Raw genomic sequence first — 19,300 nt, 5'->3', positions numbered from 1 at the left:
ACCATTTCACGGGAAACAAATTTAATATTTGTGTAGTTAAATTAACAAATATGTAACTCTGCCTGCTTTATAAATTCGTTTGCAGAAGTGTTTATGCAGTCTTCTGTAATAATTACATATCAATTTCTGTAAGAATGATTTAAACGTTTTGGTTGAATATCTATATGACTGGCTGGTCTATATGCGTGTTATTATCTCTGTGCTGTTGGATCACACTATGCAGCAGGGACCAAACAGTCCTGCATTAGTTGTTGTAAGGAGTTATGTAAGTGAAAGATAGAAACTCTTGGATGAAGAGAGATGACGTACTTAACAGTTAAAGAGCGGTTTTAAAATACACATGCGTTAAAGTTGGATGTCATTTACTAATTGCACTTGTACCTCCCAGAGGAAATTTCTTCGTCCAGGTAAGGCCCGTGGAAAAAGTCATGTTCCTGAGAAGAGACAACACAGACCAGAAAAAGATTCAGCTGAGCAACAAAATTCTAATTTTAACAAAGTGGGCATGCCATTTACTTCACTCAGGAATGAGCACCATCCCTGCATTGTATACGTCATAACACATATTCATTAATGAAAGAGTGTGTTACAGACTTCAGCGAAACATGGCTGGTTAAAAAAGGATATTTTTTTTGCTCAGAACGGAACCTATCGACAAACAAATGAAATAAACAGTTCTTTTTATTTTTTCAATGATTAAAAATCAACTATTTTCCATAGGAACTAATAATATTATAACTGGTGCGAAGTATTTTCGTCAAATGACCGCATCATCCCTTCCTGTAGAGATCCGAAGGCAACTCACAAGTCGCCACTCAGCCGTTTTCCGTTAACTAGCAATGTCTCTGCCAAATGATTAGGCTGTAAATTTGTTCACGCCACATTCCAATAGCTCGTGCACAAGTTACTGGCGCCGATGCTACAGCCTGACCTACCAACATTGGCCCACATACCATGCTGATAGTTCTCGCAAGGAATTCACTACTCATGTGGCGTATGCGCACATCGCATTTTCTTGTTAACAGTGACCCTCGCCCCTCTGCCAGGGGACATACCGTGGTGCGGCCATAGTAGTACCAGGGATAACTAGAATGAATGCGCTGCCTGGAACTCCGACATACTTCATTACAAACCTGACCCGCTTTCCAGTTCTATTCTGCCTGGCACTGCCAGTGGCTGCTAGAACTGTGGGTAGGGTAGCAGCGTACGGTTATAATGGTGTAGTGCATTGCAGTGGGTACTGACCTGCATGTAGATTACTGTAGTGTAGTGGGTGCTGACATGCATGTAGGCTGCAGTGCCGATGCCAAAGTTCCTGGCAGTCAGCCTGCTGTATGAGTGTAACATTACTATACTGTAGTGCGGCGGCTTCTAACCAGGATGTGGACTGCACTGGTGATGGGAACACCTCCCGTGTACAGTCTACTTAATCAGGGCAAGTTAGTGTAGCGTAGCGTAGTTAGTGTAGTGTGTAGTGTCGTGGGTAATGTATTGTGTGTGGAGACTGCAGTGGCGATACGGACATTGTGGCGAGCAGCTTACAGCCACAGTGTAGCGTTACTGTAGTGTAGTGTAGTGTAGTGCAGTGCAGTGAATACTTACCAGCGTGTAGACTGCACTGGCGATGGCGGCACTCCTGGCGTGCAGCCTACTGCAGACGCGGCCTCGCAGCGCCGAGTAGGGAGACAGCACGGTCGTCCGCATGGCGTCCGCTCCGCATCACAGCCTGCAAACCAGACAGTAGCTCCCGTCACAATGGTTGCCGCACAACCTTGGTAAGGCATAAATGAGGAAGACGAATGGAACAGGACATCGACTAGACAGTGACTGTGCCTGGGGAGGAATTGGAACGCCAGTTTATAGTGGTCAGCCTCGTCCTCATTTCAGAAACGTCACCTAATGCGAAAATGCTGAAATAGTGGATAACAGCTGGGTAAGGTATCCAGGAGAAAGCTGGAGATCTATCATCATAAACATGCGGAGAACACTGATTCTCCATAACGAAACATATACAAAGTGAAGACCGCAGCGAATATATGTGATGAGCTTCATGTGACAGGGTGATAAGAATTGGTGTGTTGCAGGAGTTACTTCTGTGTGCCCTGCGACAGTCGTCAGCTAATTATTGCTGTACAGTGGCCAAAGGAAGCCGAAAGTCAGGACACTCACCCACTGGAGTTAAAAAGGCATCTCCAGTGCTGATAGTGCCACAAGTTGGAATACAGACGAACAGAGCCTACTGAATTTACCAGATTTGAACTATTCAGTTTGGCAATGGACTTCTGGATTCCCTAAAAATTATGTTGGAGATGAAGGTCTTACCCATCGGTATATAGGATATTTGGAAATTCCCGTTACAAACGTCTAGAACTTATAGAGGGGGGTGATACATAATATTCTGAATAGGACCCCACGTCCGGAAACTTATTGTTTCCGTTCTACGATGGTTTCAGTTCAGATGTTTAACTCATCCACTTCTGCTTGAGGAATTGAATTAGGCGTGATGAAGTACAATTATTAGGTGACAATGCGGAAGGAAGCATAACGAAAATACGTTGATGGTCGGCACATATATCCGCTATGGTAATTACACATCAGTACTGTTCTATACGTACAGAGCACAGTGTTCTTTTATGTTTTAGAGTAAGCCGGCCGGAGTGGCCGAGCGGTTCTAGGCGCTACAGTCTGGAACCGCGCGACCGCTACGGTCGCAGGTTCGAATCCTGCCTCGGGCATGGATGTGTGTGTTGTCCTTAGGTTAGTTAGGTTTAAGTAGCTCTAAGTTCTAGGGGACTGATGACCTCAGAAGTTAAGTCCCGTAGTGCTCAGAGCCATTTGAACCATTTGTTTTAGAGTAATGTAAAAACGTAATATTTAAGTGCTAATACAAAAAAATATGCTTAAGTGATAAATGGATGTTTCGTTATGTTTCCTTTCGAATTGTTACCTAACATTGGTACAGCGTCACGCCTAATTCGATTCCCCAAGCAGAAGTGGATATTTCACCATCTGAACTAAAAGGGTCGTAGAACCGAAACGGTACGTTTCACGACATCGTTTCCTGTTCAAGATGTAATGTACTGACCCTCTCTACGAGTCCCAGAACGTTGTAAAGGAAATTTCCGACACTGTCTTTATGTTTGTAATAAATACAGTTAAGAAAGGACCCAGCTTTTAATTAGTAATAAGAAAGTAGTTATAATGACAATTTACTTATCTTAATAGTTAATTAATTAGATGAACACTGTCCAGTGTTTTAAATTCTTTCTGAATGAAATTATACACTGATGGCCACCGTAAATGCAACACCAAGAAAGACAAGAGGTAGCACAACAAAATTTATTGTGTAGATAACATGTTGACCAAGTGTCAAATGATTACGTTTACAGACGTCTGTGACATGTGGTTCCTGCCAGAATCAGTAGCCAGAGTAGCCGCCATTGTTGGAGATCACCGCTGCCACACGTCTCGGCATTGAGTCAAAGAGACGTTGGATGTGTTCCTGGGGTACAGCAACCCAAGCAGCTTCCACACGTTGCCAAAGATCATTTGTTGTGGCAGCTGGGGATGTAATCTGGGTCACTCGTTGAGCAACCATGGACCACATGTTTTCTATCGGCGAAAGATCCGGAGAGCGAGCCGGCCAGGGAAGCAATTCAATCTGGTTATTGACGAAGAACCTTTGGACAATGCGTGCCACGTGTGGTCGCGCATTATCCTGTTGAAATATGGCTGTGGCCGAGCCCTGAAGGTAAGGAAGGACAACCGGCTCCAGCACCTCGGATATGTAGCGCCTGCTATTTAAAGTACCGGCAATGCGTACTAGAGGCGTGCGAGAGTAATATCCAATACCGCCCCATACCATAATACCCAGTGCAAGACCAGTGTGGCGGTGCATAATGCAGCTGTCCAGCATCCTCTCTCCACGGTGTCTCCACACTCGAATCCGACCATCGTGGTGCTGCAGACAGAAGCGTGCCTCGTCAGTAAAGACAACGTCATTCCATTCTGCCGTCCACATCCGTCTGCCATCACACGATTGGCGACGGAGACGTCTGTGGTTCTACGTCAATGGTAGACGAAGCAATGGACGTCTTGCGGACAGACCACTCTGCTGTAAACGGCGTCGAATGGTACGCGCAGACACTGGATGATGTGTTACAGACGCAATGTGCTGTGCTATGGTTCGGGATGTCACTGAGCGATACGTCACTGCCATGCGCACAATTTGCCTGTCAGCACGTGCAGTGGTGCACCGAGGTGAATGCGATCGACCACGTCGGTCCGTCGTACCCTCCTGCATCCAACGGTCACACATCCGCATTACAGTTGTTTGGTTTCGTCCAACACGACTAGCGATTTCTCTGTATGATAATCCGCAATCTCGGTAAGCCACTATCCTTCCTCTGTCGAACACGGATACTTGATCAAAAGATGTTCGCTGTTGTCTACGAGGCATAACTGATCGTTTTGTGAAACAACCACAAGGTAAACACACGTGCCGAACGTACACTCGTCGAAATCGCCAAGCCTTAAATGGCGCTATGAGGTGGCGCCACAGGCGCGCGTGATGTGTGTCTGCGCTGAAATTCTAATCAGTTGCATATCTCATCGCTGCAAACTCATGGTGTAAATTTCACTTGATTCGGATGCTTCCTTCAGGGTGTTGCATTTACGGTGGCCAGCAGTGTAGATTAATAACAATTATACATAATTAGTAATTACAGGTTTCCTTAAATTGTACCCGCCTGGTAGTCGTTTCCTACGCACACCAGCGAGACCGTACTGGCAGCCATCCCGCCAGGAAGATAGATAAACAGCTTTCATAAACACTGAGTTATTTACCACCATCTTACGCGTCGTCACCACAGAATCTGGGTGGGGTTGGGAGGTTGAGGGGTGGGGGGTGCCAACCTCACCGACAGACAGCGTACCCGTCAGCGCACTGAGCGCTGTAGGCAGCTCCCGGCTATTTTGGCCAACAACAGAGCTTGCGAGGTTAGTTACGCCCTACACCTCAACTCGGCAGTACCAGCAGTTCCGTCTGGCCACATCAGCAGATCAGTTCCAGCGCTACATGCTGACAGTACCAGCATTTCGTCTCAGAGCTTCGTGCTGGCAGCACAGGCCCATTTATTCCTGGTCTGGACCAAGAAAGCATCAGCCGTCACACGCTGACAGGACTGGCCCAATAACGTTCCACGCCTTCACGCTGCTGCCTTTCACCATTCCAGGGTTTGTTGAGTAGGCACATCACAGACAAAGTCACAGGAGAGATATTTCTGTTATTGTAGTTGTGTGGATATTGAACCAAGGATAGCAGAATTGAGTTACGTTCTTTACTGAAGTTACTCTTTTGAAAGATTCTTTGATCACTCCTCAATACGCGGATACGCTACTTTACTTTGGAGGCATATAATCGACTTGCATACCAGTTACAAATAAAAATAAAAGTCGGTACAGGTCATAAGCTCGTACACCTGGACTGCTAACTGTTGTAGATGCGCCCGGAATGGTCGCGGGGTTGATGTTACGGAAAGCGCGGCGGGACCCACGGAGCGGCCCGCGAACAACAACGGAAACGGGAGAGGACGGACATGACCAAAGAAGGACCAAACGAACAACAACAAGATCTAAACAACAGAACTACAATAAAGCCACGTCTACTCGTACACAAAACAAGAAAATAAAGGCGCTGTATAAGGCAAGGCGATAAGTCCATAGACGCATGCAAGATTAGATTGGCTGGCTGAGGTTTTTTTTCTTTCTTAATTACGATTTCATTCCCCTGCCCCATATGGGCTGTCAGCGGCACAATCCGCCGCTCTTCAACCGAGTGATATGACAACTAAAACAAGAATAAAATGATACATACATAAGGAGATAAAAAAGGGGAACATAAAACAGAGTAAGGGGAGAAAATGGAGGTAAAAATACACTGACATGGAGACGTTCATGGGGGACAGTTAAAAAAGTCACCAGAAAGTTAAAAAACTCAGTTGACGATCCTTAAAACACAGAGAAGACACTGAATGCGCATGCACAGGTTAAAAGTCTGCCACAGTATTAAAAACACTCCGGAACAACACACTTACAACCCACTTGGAGCACACACGACGAAGAATAAAACTGCCAGGTGGGACCTGCCGAGGGAAAGGTCAGAGAGGATGGAAAAGGAGGGGAGAGCATGGGGCAGCTGGGGAAGCAGCGGGATGAAGAGAGGAGGGGCATTGGTGGGTTCACAAAGAGGCGGGAGACACATGGGGCGGGAGAGGAAGAGGGAAGACAGGGCAGGAGGGAGCGCAGAGACACTGAAGGGAGGCACAAGAGATGGAGGGGGAGTAGGAGGGGGAAGCCGCTCAGGATGAGGGAGGGGGAGGAGAGGGAGCCCTGAGGAAGAGGCAGGAGGCAGATGGGGTTAGAGTTGTTAGGAAGGGTAGATGTCAGGGCGAAGCTCATCATCTGGGAGGTGTAGACGGTGGAAGTTGTGTTGGGAAAGGAAATGGAGGGTGTGGAGATGGAGAGAGGGTGGGACACAACGGTAAAGGCGCGGCAACTGGTTGGGGGTGGAGAGAAAGGGAGACACCAGGGGGTGAGGGGGATCAAGGCAGCGGACAATATATAGTGCGCGGATGTGTTCAAGGAAAAGCAGAAGGTGGGGGAAGGGGATGAGGTCGTAGAGGATGCGCGTGGGGGACAGAAGGCGGATGCGGAAGGCGAGGCGGAGTGCATGGCATTCGAGGATTTGGAGGGCTTTATAGAACCGGGGAGGAGCGAAAATCCAAGCGACGCTCGCATAACAGAGGATGGGGCGGATCAAGGATTTGTAGGTGTGAAGGATGGTGGAAGGATGCAGACCCCATGTCCAGCCGGACAGGATTTTCAGGAGGCAGAGGCAATTGTGAGCTTTGTTTTGGATGGTAAGGAGATGGGGAGTCCAGGTGAGGTGGCGGTCGAGTGTGAGGCCAAGGTATTTGAGGGTAGGAGTGATGTGGATAGGACGGCCATAAATGGTGAGGTAAAAATCATGGAGGCGGAAGGAGTGGAGGTGCGGCCTATGATGATTGCCTGGGTCTTGGAGGCATTAACACGGAGGAACCACTGGTTGCACCAAGTGGTGATTGGTCAAGGTGGGTTTGGAGGGTACGTTGGGACCGTTGAAGGGTAGGATAAAGGGCTAGGAAGGCAGTGTCATCAGCGAACTGGAGAAGATCAACAGGAGGGGGAGGTTTGGACATATCAGCAGTGTACAGGAGATAGAGGAGAAGGGAAAGGACAGAGCCTTGGGGCACGCCGGCAGAGGGGTAGAAAGTACGGGAGTTGGAATTGTGGATAGTCACATAGGAGGGACGATGGGAGAGGAAGGAAGCAATGAGACAGACGAAGTTGATGGGGATAGCATAGGTCTGGAGTTTGAAGAGGAGCCCGGGATGCCAGATACGGTCATAGGCGTTCTGGAGATCAAGGGAAACAAAGATAGCGGAGTGACGGGAGTTAAGTTGGAGGGAAAGAACATTGGTAAGGTTAAGGAGCTGGTCATCGGCGGAGAAAGAAGGCCAGAAGCCACATTGGGTAAGAGGAAGGACGTGGTGGTGGTTAAGGTGGTGATGAATACGGCGAGAGAGGATGGCCTCGAAGACCTTACTCAACACGGAGGTGAGGCAGATTGGACGATAGGAAGAGGTATCAGAGGGGGGTTTGTTAGGTTTAGGGAACAGCAGGACACGGGAAGTCTTCCACAGGTCGGGGTTGTGGTGTCACCGCCAGACACCACATTTGCTAGGTGGTAGCCTTTAAATCGGCCGCAGTCCGTTAGTATACGTCGGACCCGCATGTCGCCACTATCAGTGATTGCAGACCGAGCGCCGCCACACGGCAGGTCTAGAGAGACTTCCTAGAACTCGCCCCAGTTGTACAACCGACTTTGCTAGCAATGGTTCACTGACAAAACACGCTCTCATTTGCCGAGACGATAGTTTAACATAGCCTTAAGCTACGTCATTTGCTACGACCTAGCAAGGCGCCATTATCAGTTACTTTCGATATTGTGAATCTTGTACCGTCGAGACCGACGTTCACCATTAAGGGATTAAAGTTAAGTATTCCACCAGCTATGTCCGTTTTTCTAAATTCTAATTTCCTTGTCCTGTTCCAGACCTCACGCCAGCCTGCGTCAGCTAAAACGTGTGCCTTTCGGCCTCCTTCTAGTAACACGGTGTTGGCTCTCCTGCCAACCAAAATATTGGCGAAGAGGCACAACCGCGTTCTTATCGATATTGCCCTGATTTACTTGTGTAATGGCTTCGCCACAATCGCCAGATGTACTGTCCAAATTTTATCGCTTACAGAATCAGCAGACGCAGGCCTTACTGGATGCCCTTGGACAGCTCGCCCAGGGTCAACGGGCAATGCAAAACTATGCGGCAGCCCCGCTCCACCCCTAACGCCGCCACAACACGCTGTTGCACCAACTTTTCGTCCTTTTGATGCTGCACTGGAAAGCTGGACGGAGTGGTCCCGCCAATTTGGATTCCATCTCGCCGCCTACAGAATTCAAGGTAACGAGCGGCAGCCTTTTTTGTTAGCGTCGGTCGGCGTACAAACATACCGTGTGATAGTCAAATTATTTCCCCGACGCAACGTAGCAACTCTGTCCTACGACGAAATTTTGTCTGCATTAGATGCATATATCAAAGAATCAGTCAATGTAGTTGCGAAAAGGTATACCATCTTTCGTACAAAAGGTACGGCAGGTCAAACTAATCGGGAGTGGGTTGCAACCTTGCAAGGCCTTACTAGGGATTGTGCTTTTGAGTGTCTATGTGGATTCCCTTATTCAGATACTATGGTACGTAATGCAATTGCACAGAACATTTCTGATGTTCGTATAAGGGAACAGATTTTGAAACTAGTCAATCCCTCCCTTCAACAAGTAATGGACATATTGGCTCGGCAGAACACACTTGACTTTGTTCAGGAATCAGTTGAAACTTCACCAGCCGTGTGTCAGGTTAACTGGCCCGCCGGGTGAGCTGCACGGAGCAGTAAACAGCCCTCGCGCCTGGACGCTCCGCTGCCGCCAGGCTCTCAGCCACGTGTGCCGCGCAGGCAAGCAAATGCAGTGCTAAAATCATGCCCGCGGTTAGCTACTAGACATTCGTGTGAGAATTGCCCGTCACACCAGGCTATATGCTTTTTCTGTAATAAAAAAGGACATGTTCAGAGTGTTTGCCAGAAAAAGCTCAGGTCGGAAACTCACAACCATTCCAGGCCCTTTGCTTCGCGCCAGATTCGAACCAAGGATACTCAGGCTCGTGAAACTTCACCCATGGATATTCATGTAGTTCATTTCACTCCGCTCAGTGCCACTCTCTCTAACAGTAACTGTGTTCGTCCCACAAATAGTGTGCGTCGACATCGCCGGAAATCCCATCAAGTCGCAAGTGAATTTGTACTAGTGTCAGTTCACGTTGCACGAGACAGTCGCTCTTGTCGTCAGCAGGACAATAAACTTTTTGTAGACTTGGACATTAACGGCAAAGTAATACCATTCCAGCTTGATACCGGAGCTGTAGTTTCACTGATCAATCAAGACACTTACAAACTGCTGGGCAAACCACCGTTGCATGCCGCAAATGTTAAGCTAACTAGCTATTCAGGTCAAAAGATCCCTGTGTTAGGACAGTGCAACCTTTTTGCAACATACAAAGGACAAACAAAACTTGTGTCATTTTTCGTCCTTCGTTCTTCTTCTGCAGTGAACTTGTTTGGTTTCGATTTATTTCAGTTGTTTAACTTGTCTGTAGTAAATCAGGTCCTATCAGTGAACCAGACTGTGCCTTCAGACAGTGTTTCTCATCTATGTGAAGAATTTGCAGACATTTTTGCACCAGGCCTGGGTTGCGCTAGGAACTATAAAGCACATTTGGAACTGAAAGTAAACGCGCATCCGAAATTTTTCAGAGCGCGCAATGCTCCCCACGCATTGCGTGATGAGGTCAAAAAAACATTACACGATTTGGAATTGCAAGGCGTAATTGAACGTGTGCAGGCTTCTCTCTGGGCATCACCCTTAGTAATTTGGCCAAAAGCTTCTGGAAAATTGAGACTTTGTGTGGACTTCAAGGCAACAGTGAATCCGCAACTAGGGATTGAAACTTTTTCTTTACCCCGCCCGGAAGATCTTTTTGATAAACTGTGCCCGGGTAAATATTTTTCGAAGTTGGACCTAGCAGATGCGTACTTGCAAATACCGATGGACGAAGAATCCCAGCGCGTTTTTATGGTTAACACGCATCTTGATTTGTATCGATTCAAACGACTGCCATTCGGGTGTGCATCCGCCCCTGCATTGTTTCAGCAATATCTCCAAACTGTTTGTGCGTCGGTCCCTACTGCAGCAAACTATCTGGATGATATTGTAATCTCCGGAAAGACGGAAGAAAAACATTTAGCCAATCTCAGAACATTATTTCAGGTCTTGCGACAAAATGGTCTTCGCTTGCGGAAGGACAATTGTGTGTTTTTTGCTCGTGACTTGCCCTACCTGGGACATGTACTCAATGCCCAAGGCATACATCCTACTCCCGAGCACCTCCGTGCCATACAAGACTTGCCTTCGCCGCAGAATTTGAAGCACCTACAGAGTGTGCAGCGAAAAATCAACTATTATCATAAATATGTGCCGCATGCCTCTTCCATTTCAGCTCCGCTTCATCGCTTACGACGTAAAGGTGTTCCGTTCGTCTGGACGACGGAATGCGAACGCGCCTTTCGCCAGTTGAAATCGGCGTTGCTTTCCAATACTTGCCTTACGCCATACGATCCCCAGAAGCCCCTTTTGTTGATGGTGGATGCATCGGATTTCGGGATCGGTGCTGTGCTTGCGCACAAAGATGGATTGCACGATCTCCCTATTGCTTTTGCGTCCAAATTGCACTCGTCTGCGCAAAGAAATTATTCACAGATCGAGAAAGAAGCATTGGATCTCGTACTTGGTGTTACAAAGTTTCATGATTTCGTGTATGGTCGTCACTTTACCATCATCACAGACCACAAACCTTTGACATCGCTTTTTCAGCCGAACAAGCCTGTACCTCCACGTACGGCGCAGAAATTCATTCGCTGGTCTATTTTCCTCTCGCAGTACCGCTACGATATCTTGTATCGGTCCACTGCTAAGCACGGAAACGCCGATGCATTGTCCCGTTTGCCTGTTGCTGAGGATAGAGCATTCGATTCCTCCGAACTTGCTTGCATGTTCATTGATTCGGCAACCGATTACGTGGTCCAATCCTTTCCAATTGATTTTCGTCGTGTAGCTACTGCCACAGCTGCCGACCCTGTCCATGCTACCGTTCTGCGTTTTGTTGCTACGCAATGGCCCTTGTCAAAGTCACGGATCGGGGATCCGTCGGTTCGCCGATTTTTTGCTCACAAGAACAGACTTTTTGTTCGCCGTGGTGTTTTGCTGTTGCGTTCTGATAATGATCAGTCCATGGTCGTGGTCCCACGTTCGTTACAGTCCTCTGTCTTACAGCTTCTCCACCAAGGACATTGGGGTATAGTGAGAACGAAACAACTTGCTCGTCAGCACTGTACTTGGTTCGGAATCGATGCCGTGACTACGAATATGTGCTCTTCTTGCATGGTATGTGCTGAACAACAATCAGCACCACCGCGGACATTCTTTGCATGGCCAAAAGCCACTTCCCCTTGGCAACGCTTACACATCGATTTTGCTAGTGCATTCTGGAATGCTCGATGGTTGGTTGTGGTAGATTCATTCAGTAATTTTCCTTTTGTGTCTGGATGTCTTCCACGACGTCATCTGCCACCATCCAAGCGTTATCCGCTATCTTTTGCATTGAAGGTCTTCCACAGACTATTGTTTCCGACAATGGCCCACAATTGATGTCCACAGAATTTCATGCAATCTGCAAGGCCAATGGTATTCAACATCTGACGTCCGCGCCGTTTTAGCCACAGTCAAACGGTGCTGCTGAACGATTGGTCAGGACTTTCATGTCACAGATGTTGAAGTTGAAAGGGTCGCATTACCGGGAGGACGCGTTATTGCTCTTTTTGTCCTCGTATCGCTCTCAGCCCCGAGATGGTCGCTCGCCAGCTGAGTTGCTCCACGGTCGTCATCATCGAACCTTGATGTCTTTGCTACATCCGCCGCATCAGGTTCCTGTGCAGCGGCAGACGCCTGCTTTTGCTCCAGGCGACGTTGTCTACTATCGTCACTACTGAGGTTCACGGCGTTGGCTCGAAGGGCGCATTCTTCGCTGCCTCTGACGCGCTATGTATCAGGTTTTGGGGGCCTCTGGTGAGGTGCGCCGGCATCTCAACCAGCTGCGCCTCTGTCGTCGCATGGGATCTGCCACTCGCCGTCTGCTTTCAGCGACGTTGCCGTCCAGTCAGCGCCCTGGGGACCCACCTACTGGCTCGCCTCAGCCCCAGGTGTTTCCGACGCTGACTTCCATTTTGCCCCATGGCGACGCGCCGCCGCCACCGCCGACGCCGCCTGTTCTACCGCCGGCGACGCCCGCAGTGGACACGTCGCTGCAACTGCCGGGCGCCTCCCTGGGTCACCCGCTGCCGATCGCTTCCCGTGACCGGATGTCCTCCGACATGGAACTCTTGCCCGCTCCGGACCATATGTCGTCTTCGCCCGTCGTGTGCCCCGACCCGATGGAGGTCGACACTTCGGCCCCTCCTGTCTCTCTGCGGGCTCATACACCGCATGTTGACGTGCACCCTGGAGCAGGTTTTCAGGCGCTTCCTAGCTCCCCGCGGTCCGAATGACAGGGTGCGGGTGGCACAGCCTCGCCTGTTGTTAGGCTCCGCACTTCGTCGCATACGTCAACGTGGGGTCCTCCCCACGGCGGGCGGAAGCCTTATGCCACAACCGTACGCCGATTTGCGGGGGAGGAATGTGGTGTCACCGCCAGACACCACACTTGCAAGGTGGTAGCCTTTAAATCGGCCGCGGTCCGTTAGTATACGTCGGATCCGCGTGTCGCCACTATCAGTGATTGCAGACCGAGCGCCGCCACACGGCAGGTCTAGAGAGACTTCCTAGCACTCGCCCCAGTTGTACAATCGACTATGCTAGCGATGGTTCACTGACAAAATACGCTCTCATTTGCCGAGACGATAGTTTAACATAGCCTTTAGCTATGTCATTTGCTACGACCTAGCAAGGCGCCATTATCAGTTACTATTGATATTGTGAATCTCGTACCGTCTAGACCGACGTTCACCATTAATGGATTAAAGTTAAGTATTCCACCATCTACGTCCGTTTTTCTAAATTCTAATTTCCTTGTCCTGTTCCAGACCTCACGCCAGCCTGCGTCAGCTAAAACGCGTGCCTTTCGGCCTCCTTCTAGTAACACGGTGTTGGCTCTCCTGCCAACCGAAACAGGGGTAAAATCCAGTGGGGAGGAGGACATTGTACAGGGTAGCAAGGACAGACAGTAAGGATGGAGGGGATTCCTTGAGGTGAAGATAGGTGACGCCTTCATGACCAGGGGCGGTGTTGCGTTTGGAGCGGAGGTCGAGTGTGAAGGCATGTGTGGTGATGGGTGTGTCGATGTCTAAGGAGGGTAACCAATCCAAGTACTGGAAGCTAGGGGCGAGAGGGGGGACAGAGGTGTCAGTGCGGTCAAGGACGGTGGGGAAGAGGGAGTAATCAAAATGGGGATAGTCAGGGATGGAGAAGACCTCGGATAGGTGGGAATCAAAATGGTTAGCCTTCCTGAGGTTGTCAGGAAAGGGTCGATCGTCATGGAGGATGGGGTGGGATGGCTACCAGTAAGGCGGAGGAAGGGTGACCAGTACTTGAGGAATTGACAGGGACTGGCTGAGTGAGAGGCAGGCGCTTAAATACATGATCAGGGGCGCCGCTATTGACCGCTGGGACCACGTGTTCCACTGTGGCGCCACCACACTACACGTGGGCCAGAAGGCGCGCGCCGCCACGGCTTACGGCGCGATGGTGCAGAGACCTCTAGGGGTCTTCGACCTCCATGCCGTCTGACGCGGATTCAAATTCCGCGGCGCTCGGTACCAGACGAACGAGACACAGTAACTACAGGCAGTCTATCATTTCCTCCATCTGTAGGTACTGAGAAGAATGTGGGTGTCGTGAATGTGGCAGCAGGTACATTGTGTGTTGTAACATTCTGTAGAGGAGAACAGGAAATATGTCTGTGAACTGAAGAGCAAGCAGGCGAGCCTCCACTTTCCCTGCCCATCCTCTACGGGGTATTTCACTGGCTTATACCGACCCTTCTACAGTGCACCTATGGGACCAGTGGTGACGCAGTGCACAGATACGTCCTGGTAAATTTTATTTTCCACAACATATGTTGGCAATATAAAGAATGCAGAAACTAGTAACTAACATAAACAACGCAAGAAACAAACACGAACAGTATCTACTGGGTTATTAGTAAGTATCTTCATGGTTTTAGACGATACCTGCACAGAAACTATCAGACATACAAATGCTCTGTATGGGCAGCATTACTGACGTAGCAGAGGTCAATATGTGAGTGCAGTTCATTGTAGCTGCCGTCACGAATTGCTTGGGAAGGCGCGACATCACCCCGATTTGGAAATCTGTTCACTAAATTGCCTACCTGCTCCCGCAAACTACCTGTATGTGACAGTACAAAGTGGATGATTTACCTACATGTTCCGACGCACTTAGCACCCCGTCCCCCTCCCCTTCACCCTCTCCCTCTTTCCAGTGTAACTACTTCACAGCACATGTCACCAACTGGAACTTGGAGAGATCATCTGTCCACTGATGTGTGTAACTTTTTTGTATATCTTATAGTTTTCTTGCTGTCGTCTTCTGAACCCCAGAGGTACTTGTAAGTATCACCGTACGTAGGTTGCAGGAGGCTGCATTGCACTTCCCGATGAGGAACTGATTTTTAATCATCCTCTATGGCGATTTGTAGTGTGATTTCCGGTAAGGCCACTTCCCCGACCACAAACAATGAACACTCTTCAGGGTACAGACAAAGTACACACTTGATTCTAAAACCATGTTCATGAATGTAATTACCTCAAGTCGTTTGATTGACTGGCTTGATGTTAGAGTGAAGTAGATGTGTTAAATTTTCTCACGTATTCAATTTACTGATGCTACCTTAAAAATATAGCTCAAAGTCCTAATTTTTGTGTACATGGTATCGATACTTACGCATAATATAAATTGGCTTATTGTGCAGGGGATACTGGAAACATACGGACTTGATCGCCTCCGAGTACATTAGTCTAGTCCGTGAAGGAAAATTTCGTGTAGTCGCAAATTTTTGTGTGGTGTTAGGAGGGAGTGCCATGAATAACATAACAAAAAATAGCCATGAGTGGCGTGTGAGAGTGTCGGTGCAAGGAATTTAAAGTCATTTTATGTTTACCTTGAATAACTTGAGAATGGCGGGTCTAGCAAAATGTTTCCCAGTATCAAACAAAATTACATTAAACTTCCTACAAAGAAATGTGATATTCGTTATTTCTCCAGCTCTAATAGTTTCCCCGCTGCATGGTTGGACAGGAATGCACATTATTAAGAAGAGTGATATAAAGTTAATAATTATTGTCAAATGAAGTGGAATAAGAACAAATATCAAATTTGTGGACCACGTGTTAACACAGTTGAGCGCCTTCTGCGCCAGCAACAGAGTGGAGGGAGGGGGGGGGGGGAGACACAGAAGCAGAAGCAGAAGCAGAAGGGTAAAAGCATGAGGAAAGGTTAGACGCGAGAGTGTGGTCATGCATTTCCCTCCTTCATAGATCTACAAACTAAAGAACGAGCAGGTGATTTCTCATTTTCCCTGCTCCATGTTTCAACGTAAGTGAAGTTCGAAGGGCGTTCAATAAGTAGTGCAACAATATTTTCTTCGTCCAGTTTTGCTTGAAAAAATGCGTAATTAGTTGCGCGGAAATCACGGAATACTTCCGCTTCAGCCGCTGTAGTTTCATGGAGTTCCGATAGGTGGCGGCGTCTGTAACGAAGAAGCATTCCACGCAGACAGCTGTCATTGAATTTAATTTTGCGGAAAACCTGAGCTTCACAGATATAAATAGGCACTTGCATAATATCTACAGAGACCTGGCAGTGAACAAAAGCACAGTGAGCCGTCGTGTGAGGCGTCTGTCACCATCGAAACAACATCGGGTGACCTGTCCGATCTCTTCCTCATCGACCCGACAGCCCGGATCCCTCGTCTTCCGACTTCCATCTATTTGGCCCAGTGAACGCTGAAGACCGCACAAGGCAGTAAGTAGGTGATAGACAGGTTATTGATGCAATAAGACGTTGACTTCGACGTCGACCTGTAAAGTGGCGCCATGAGGTCATGCGGGCGTAAAGCCGTCGCGTTGAACGGAGATTACGTTGCAAATCAGGTTTTCGTAGCACAAAGAGTGGGGAATAATGAGGTGTATTAGAATTCGTAGAAGAACCAACATGCTCTCAGAAAAAATGTATTGTATTACTTACAGAAAACCCTCGTAATACGTAACAGCAGATTACTGTTCCAGCCTTGAACATGACCAGTCCCACTCCACGTCCACACACACCATGTAAGATATACTGGAGATTTGTGGTAACTGGCTGCGCTCAATGCAGCCCACTCTAAAAGTACCAGCAATTCCTCAATTAAACAGGTTTATTGAGTTCAGAAGTAACAAAATTAGTTGTGAGAAAAACGCAGTAAAATTCTGGTCATTGGCTAATTCACCGCCAAGTTGCTACAATAGAGTTACACAGCTTTACAATACAATGTCAATAATAACCAGCAGCAAGGTGCCTTAGTTAACAATCTAGTACGTAACCCACCAGCACTAGATAGATCCCTTATAACATTATACGTACGAATTTAACACTTCTCATGCACTGTTTATAGGAATATATTTTACATAAAAGGTCACTTAACAACTGCAAATGAGTACACTCTTAATGAATTGAAAATACTCTACTGTAAAAACCCAAGCTAGCTTAATTAATCTGTCTAACCATTTCAGGCAACTGGACAGGAAATGTTGGGGACATATAGATAGTCTGTCGGTATACTGAAAAGGAAGCATCGTGGTGGGGAAAGTTACCTTTACCGGAAGAAACCTATAACTACCGCACGATGTGACTAAAAATCAACGTCCCCGCGTACAGTGTAAAACAGTGTGCAGAAATTTACGTAGATTCTCTCCATATCCGTTTCGTGCGTAAGTACTGTTAGCAGCTCATGTTTGTATTCAGTGTACTGTTAACGCATTTCGTAGAAATTACACTCCTGGGCGTGTCTGCGCACTTCGTCGCCAGTCATTGATAAGGCGAACTGCGGAAGGGTAAGTATAACTTTCTGAAACACCCTGTAGTTTCTTCTTGTGACGTGGAGTAGAGAGAGTGGGGATTCGCTTGACTGCTAATAAGTTTGGAGACCTACAAGCAGGGAAAGTGCATGACCAGAATCCCGCGAGCTGCCTTCCATTATACTTTTACCTTCTGTCCAACCTCCTGCACCCCAGGCCGACACACAGCAAGAATGCAATTTGCCCCTTAACATGGTTCTACTTTACTTAGATGAGGTGCACACATGTAACTTATGATCTTAACCTCCGTCACTTAACAATAAGCTAATTTCATGCCATTAAAACACTATTTTCTATAATCTGCGATATTTGCGTCTCCTGCAACGTCGAAAGTATTACGTGTAGAGAAGAAATTAATATCACCTTTTTTGTATGACATTTAATAAAGTTCAGTTTGATACAAGGGAATATTTTCACTTAAAGCGTCAGATTTCGAGTTATTAAAAAAAACGTGAATGAGTCACGTCTAAACGCACTGACACCCCCACGCTTACACCCCATTGGTTACAATTTAGTACGTTGTTCATGACATTCCCTCCTAACACTGTACAAAATTTTGCGACTAAACAGATTTTTTCCCCTACTCGATCTTCTTGTATTCGTTGTGATGTCTACAAGGGTTGCTGAGTGTAGAGGAAAGCAGTGAGGGAGGACAGGCCCTGTCTTTTGCTCCTAGGACCAGCAGCAAGCTGGAATCTACGTTAAATTCTTAGTGCCTTGTACAGGGTGTTTCAAAAATGACCGGTATATTTGAAACGGCAATAAAAACTAAACGAGCAGTGATAGAAATACACCGTTTGTTGCAATATGCTTGGGACAACAGTACATTTTCAGGCGGACAAACTTTCGAAATTACAGTAGTTACAATTTTCAACAACAGATGGCGCTGCAAGTGATGTGAAAGATATAGAAGACAACGCAGTCTGTGGGTGCGCCATTCTGTACGTCGTCTTTCTGCTGTAAGCGTGTGCTGTTCACAACGTGCAAGTGTGCTGTAGACAACATGGTTTATTCCTTAGAACAGAGGATTTTTCTGGTGTTGGAATTCCACCGCCTAGAACACAGTGTTGTTGCAACAAGACGAAGTTTTCAACGGAGGTTTAATGTAACCAAAGGACCGAAAAGCGATACAATAAAGGATCTGTTTGCAAAATTTCAACGGACTGGGAACGTGACGGATGAACGTGCTGGAAAGGTAGGGCGACCGCGTATGGCAACCACAGAGGGCAACGCGCAGCTAGTGCAGCAGGTGATCCAACAGCGGCCTCGGGTTTCCGTTCGCCGTGTTGCAGCTGCGGTCCAAATGACGCCAACGTCCACGTATCGTCTCATGCGCCAGAGTTTACACCTCTATCCATACAAAATTCAAACGTGGCAACCCCTCAGCGCCGCTACCATTGCTGCACGAGAGACATTCGCTAACGATATAGTGCACAGGATTGATGACGGCGATATGCATGTGGGCAGCATTTGGTTTACTGACGAAGTTTATTTTTACCTGGACGGCTTCGTCAATAAACAGAACTGGCGCATATGGGGAACCGAAAAGCCCCATGTTGCAGTCCCATCGTCCCTGCATCCTCAAAAAGTACTGGTCTGGGCCGCCATTTCTTCCAAAGGAATCATTGGCCCATTTTTCAGATCCGAAACGATTACTGCATCACGCTATCTGGACATTCTTCGTGAATTTGTGGCGGTACAAACTGCCTTAGACGACACTGCGAACACCTCGTGGTTTATGCAAGATGGTGCCCGGCCACATCACACGGCCGACGTCTTTAATTTCCTGAATGAATATTTCGATGATCGTGTGATTGCTTTGGGCTATCCGAAACATACAGGAGGCGGCGTGGATTGGCCTCCCTATTCGCCAGACATGAACCCCTGTGACTTCTTTCTGTGGGGA

General features: G+C 47.7%; 1 protein-coding gene across 1 annotated transcript in view; it reads right to left on the bottom strand.

Annotated features, from left to right (window-relative positions):
- Positions 1 to 19,300, bottom strand: part of LOC126198934 (uncharacterized) — a 1,245,788-nt gene that overhangs the window by 529,705 nt on the left and 696,783 nt on the right. The window contains exon 3 of the mRNA XM_049935572.1: positions 1,603 to 1,726. Coding sequence (XP_049791529.1) covers positions 1,603 to 1,704 — 102 coding nt within the window. The 5' untranslated portion in view covers positions 1,705 to 1,726. The remainder of the gene's footprint in view (positions 1 to 1,602; positions 1,727 to 19,300) is intronic.

This window comes from Schistocerca nitens, chromosome 8 (genome assembly GCF_023898315.1).
Source record: "Schistocerca nitens isolate TAMUIC-IGC-003100 chromosome 8, iqSchNite1.1, whole genome shotgun sequence".
In the NCBI taxonomy this organism is placed as follows: Eukaryota; Metazoa; Arthropoda; class Insecta; order Orthoptera; family Acrididae; genus Schistocerca; species Schistocerca nitens.
The sequence above is the reverse complement of the archived record's forward strand: the minus strand, read 5'-3'. Positions and strand labels throughout refer to the sequence as shown.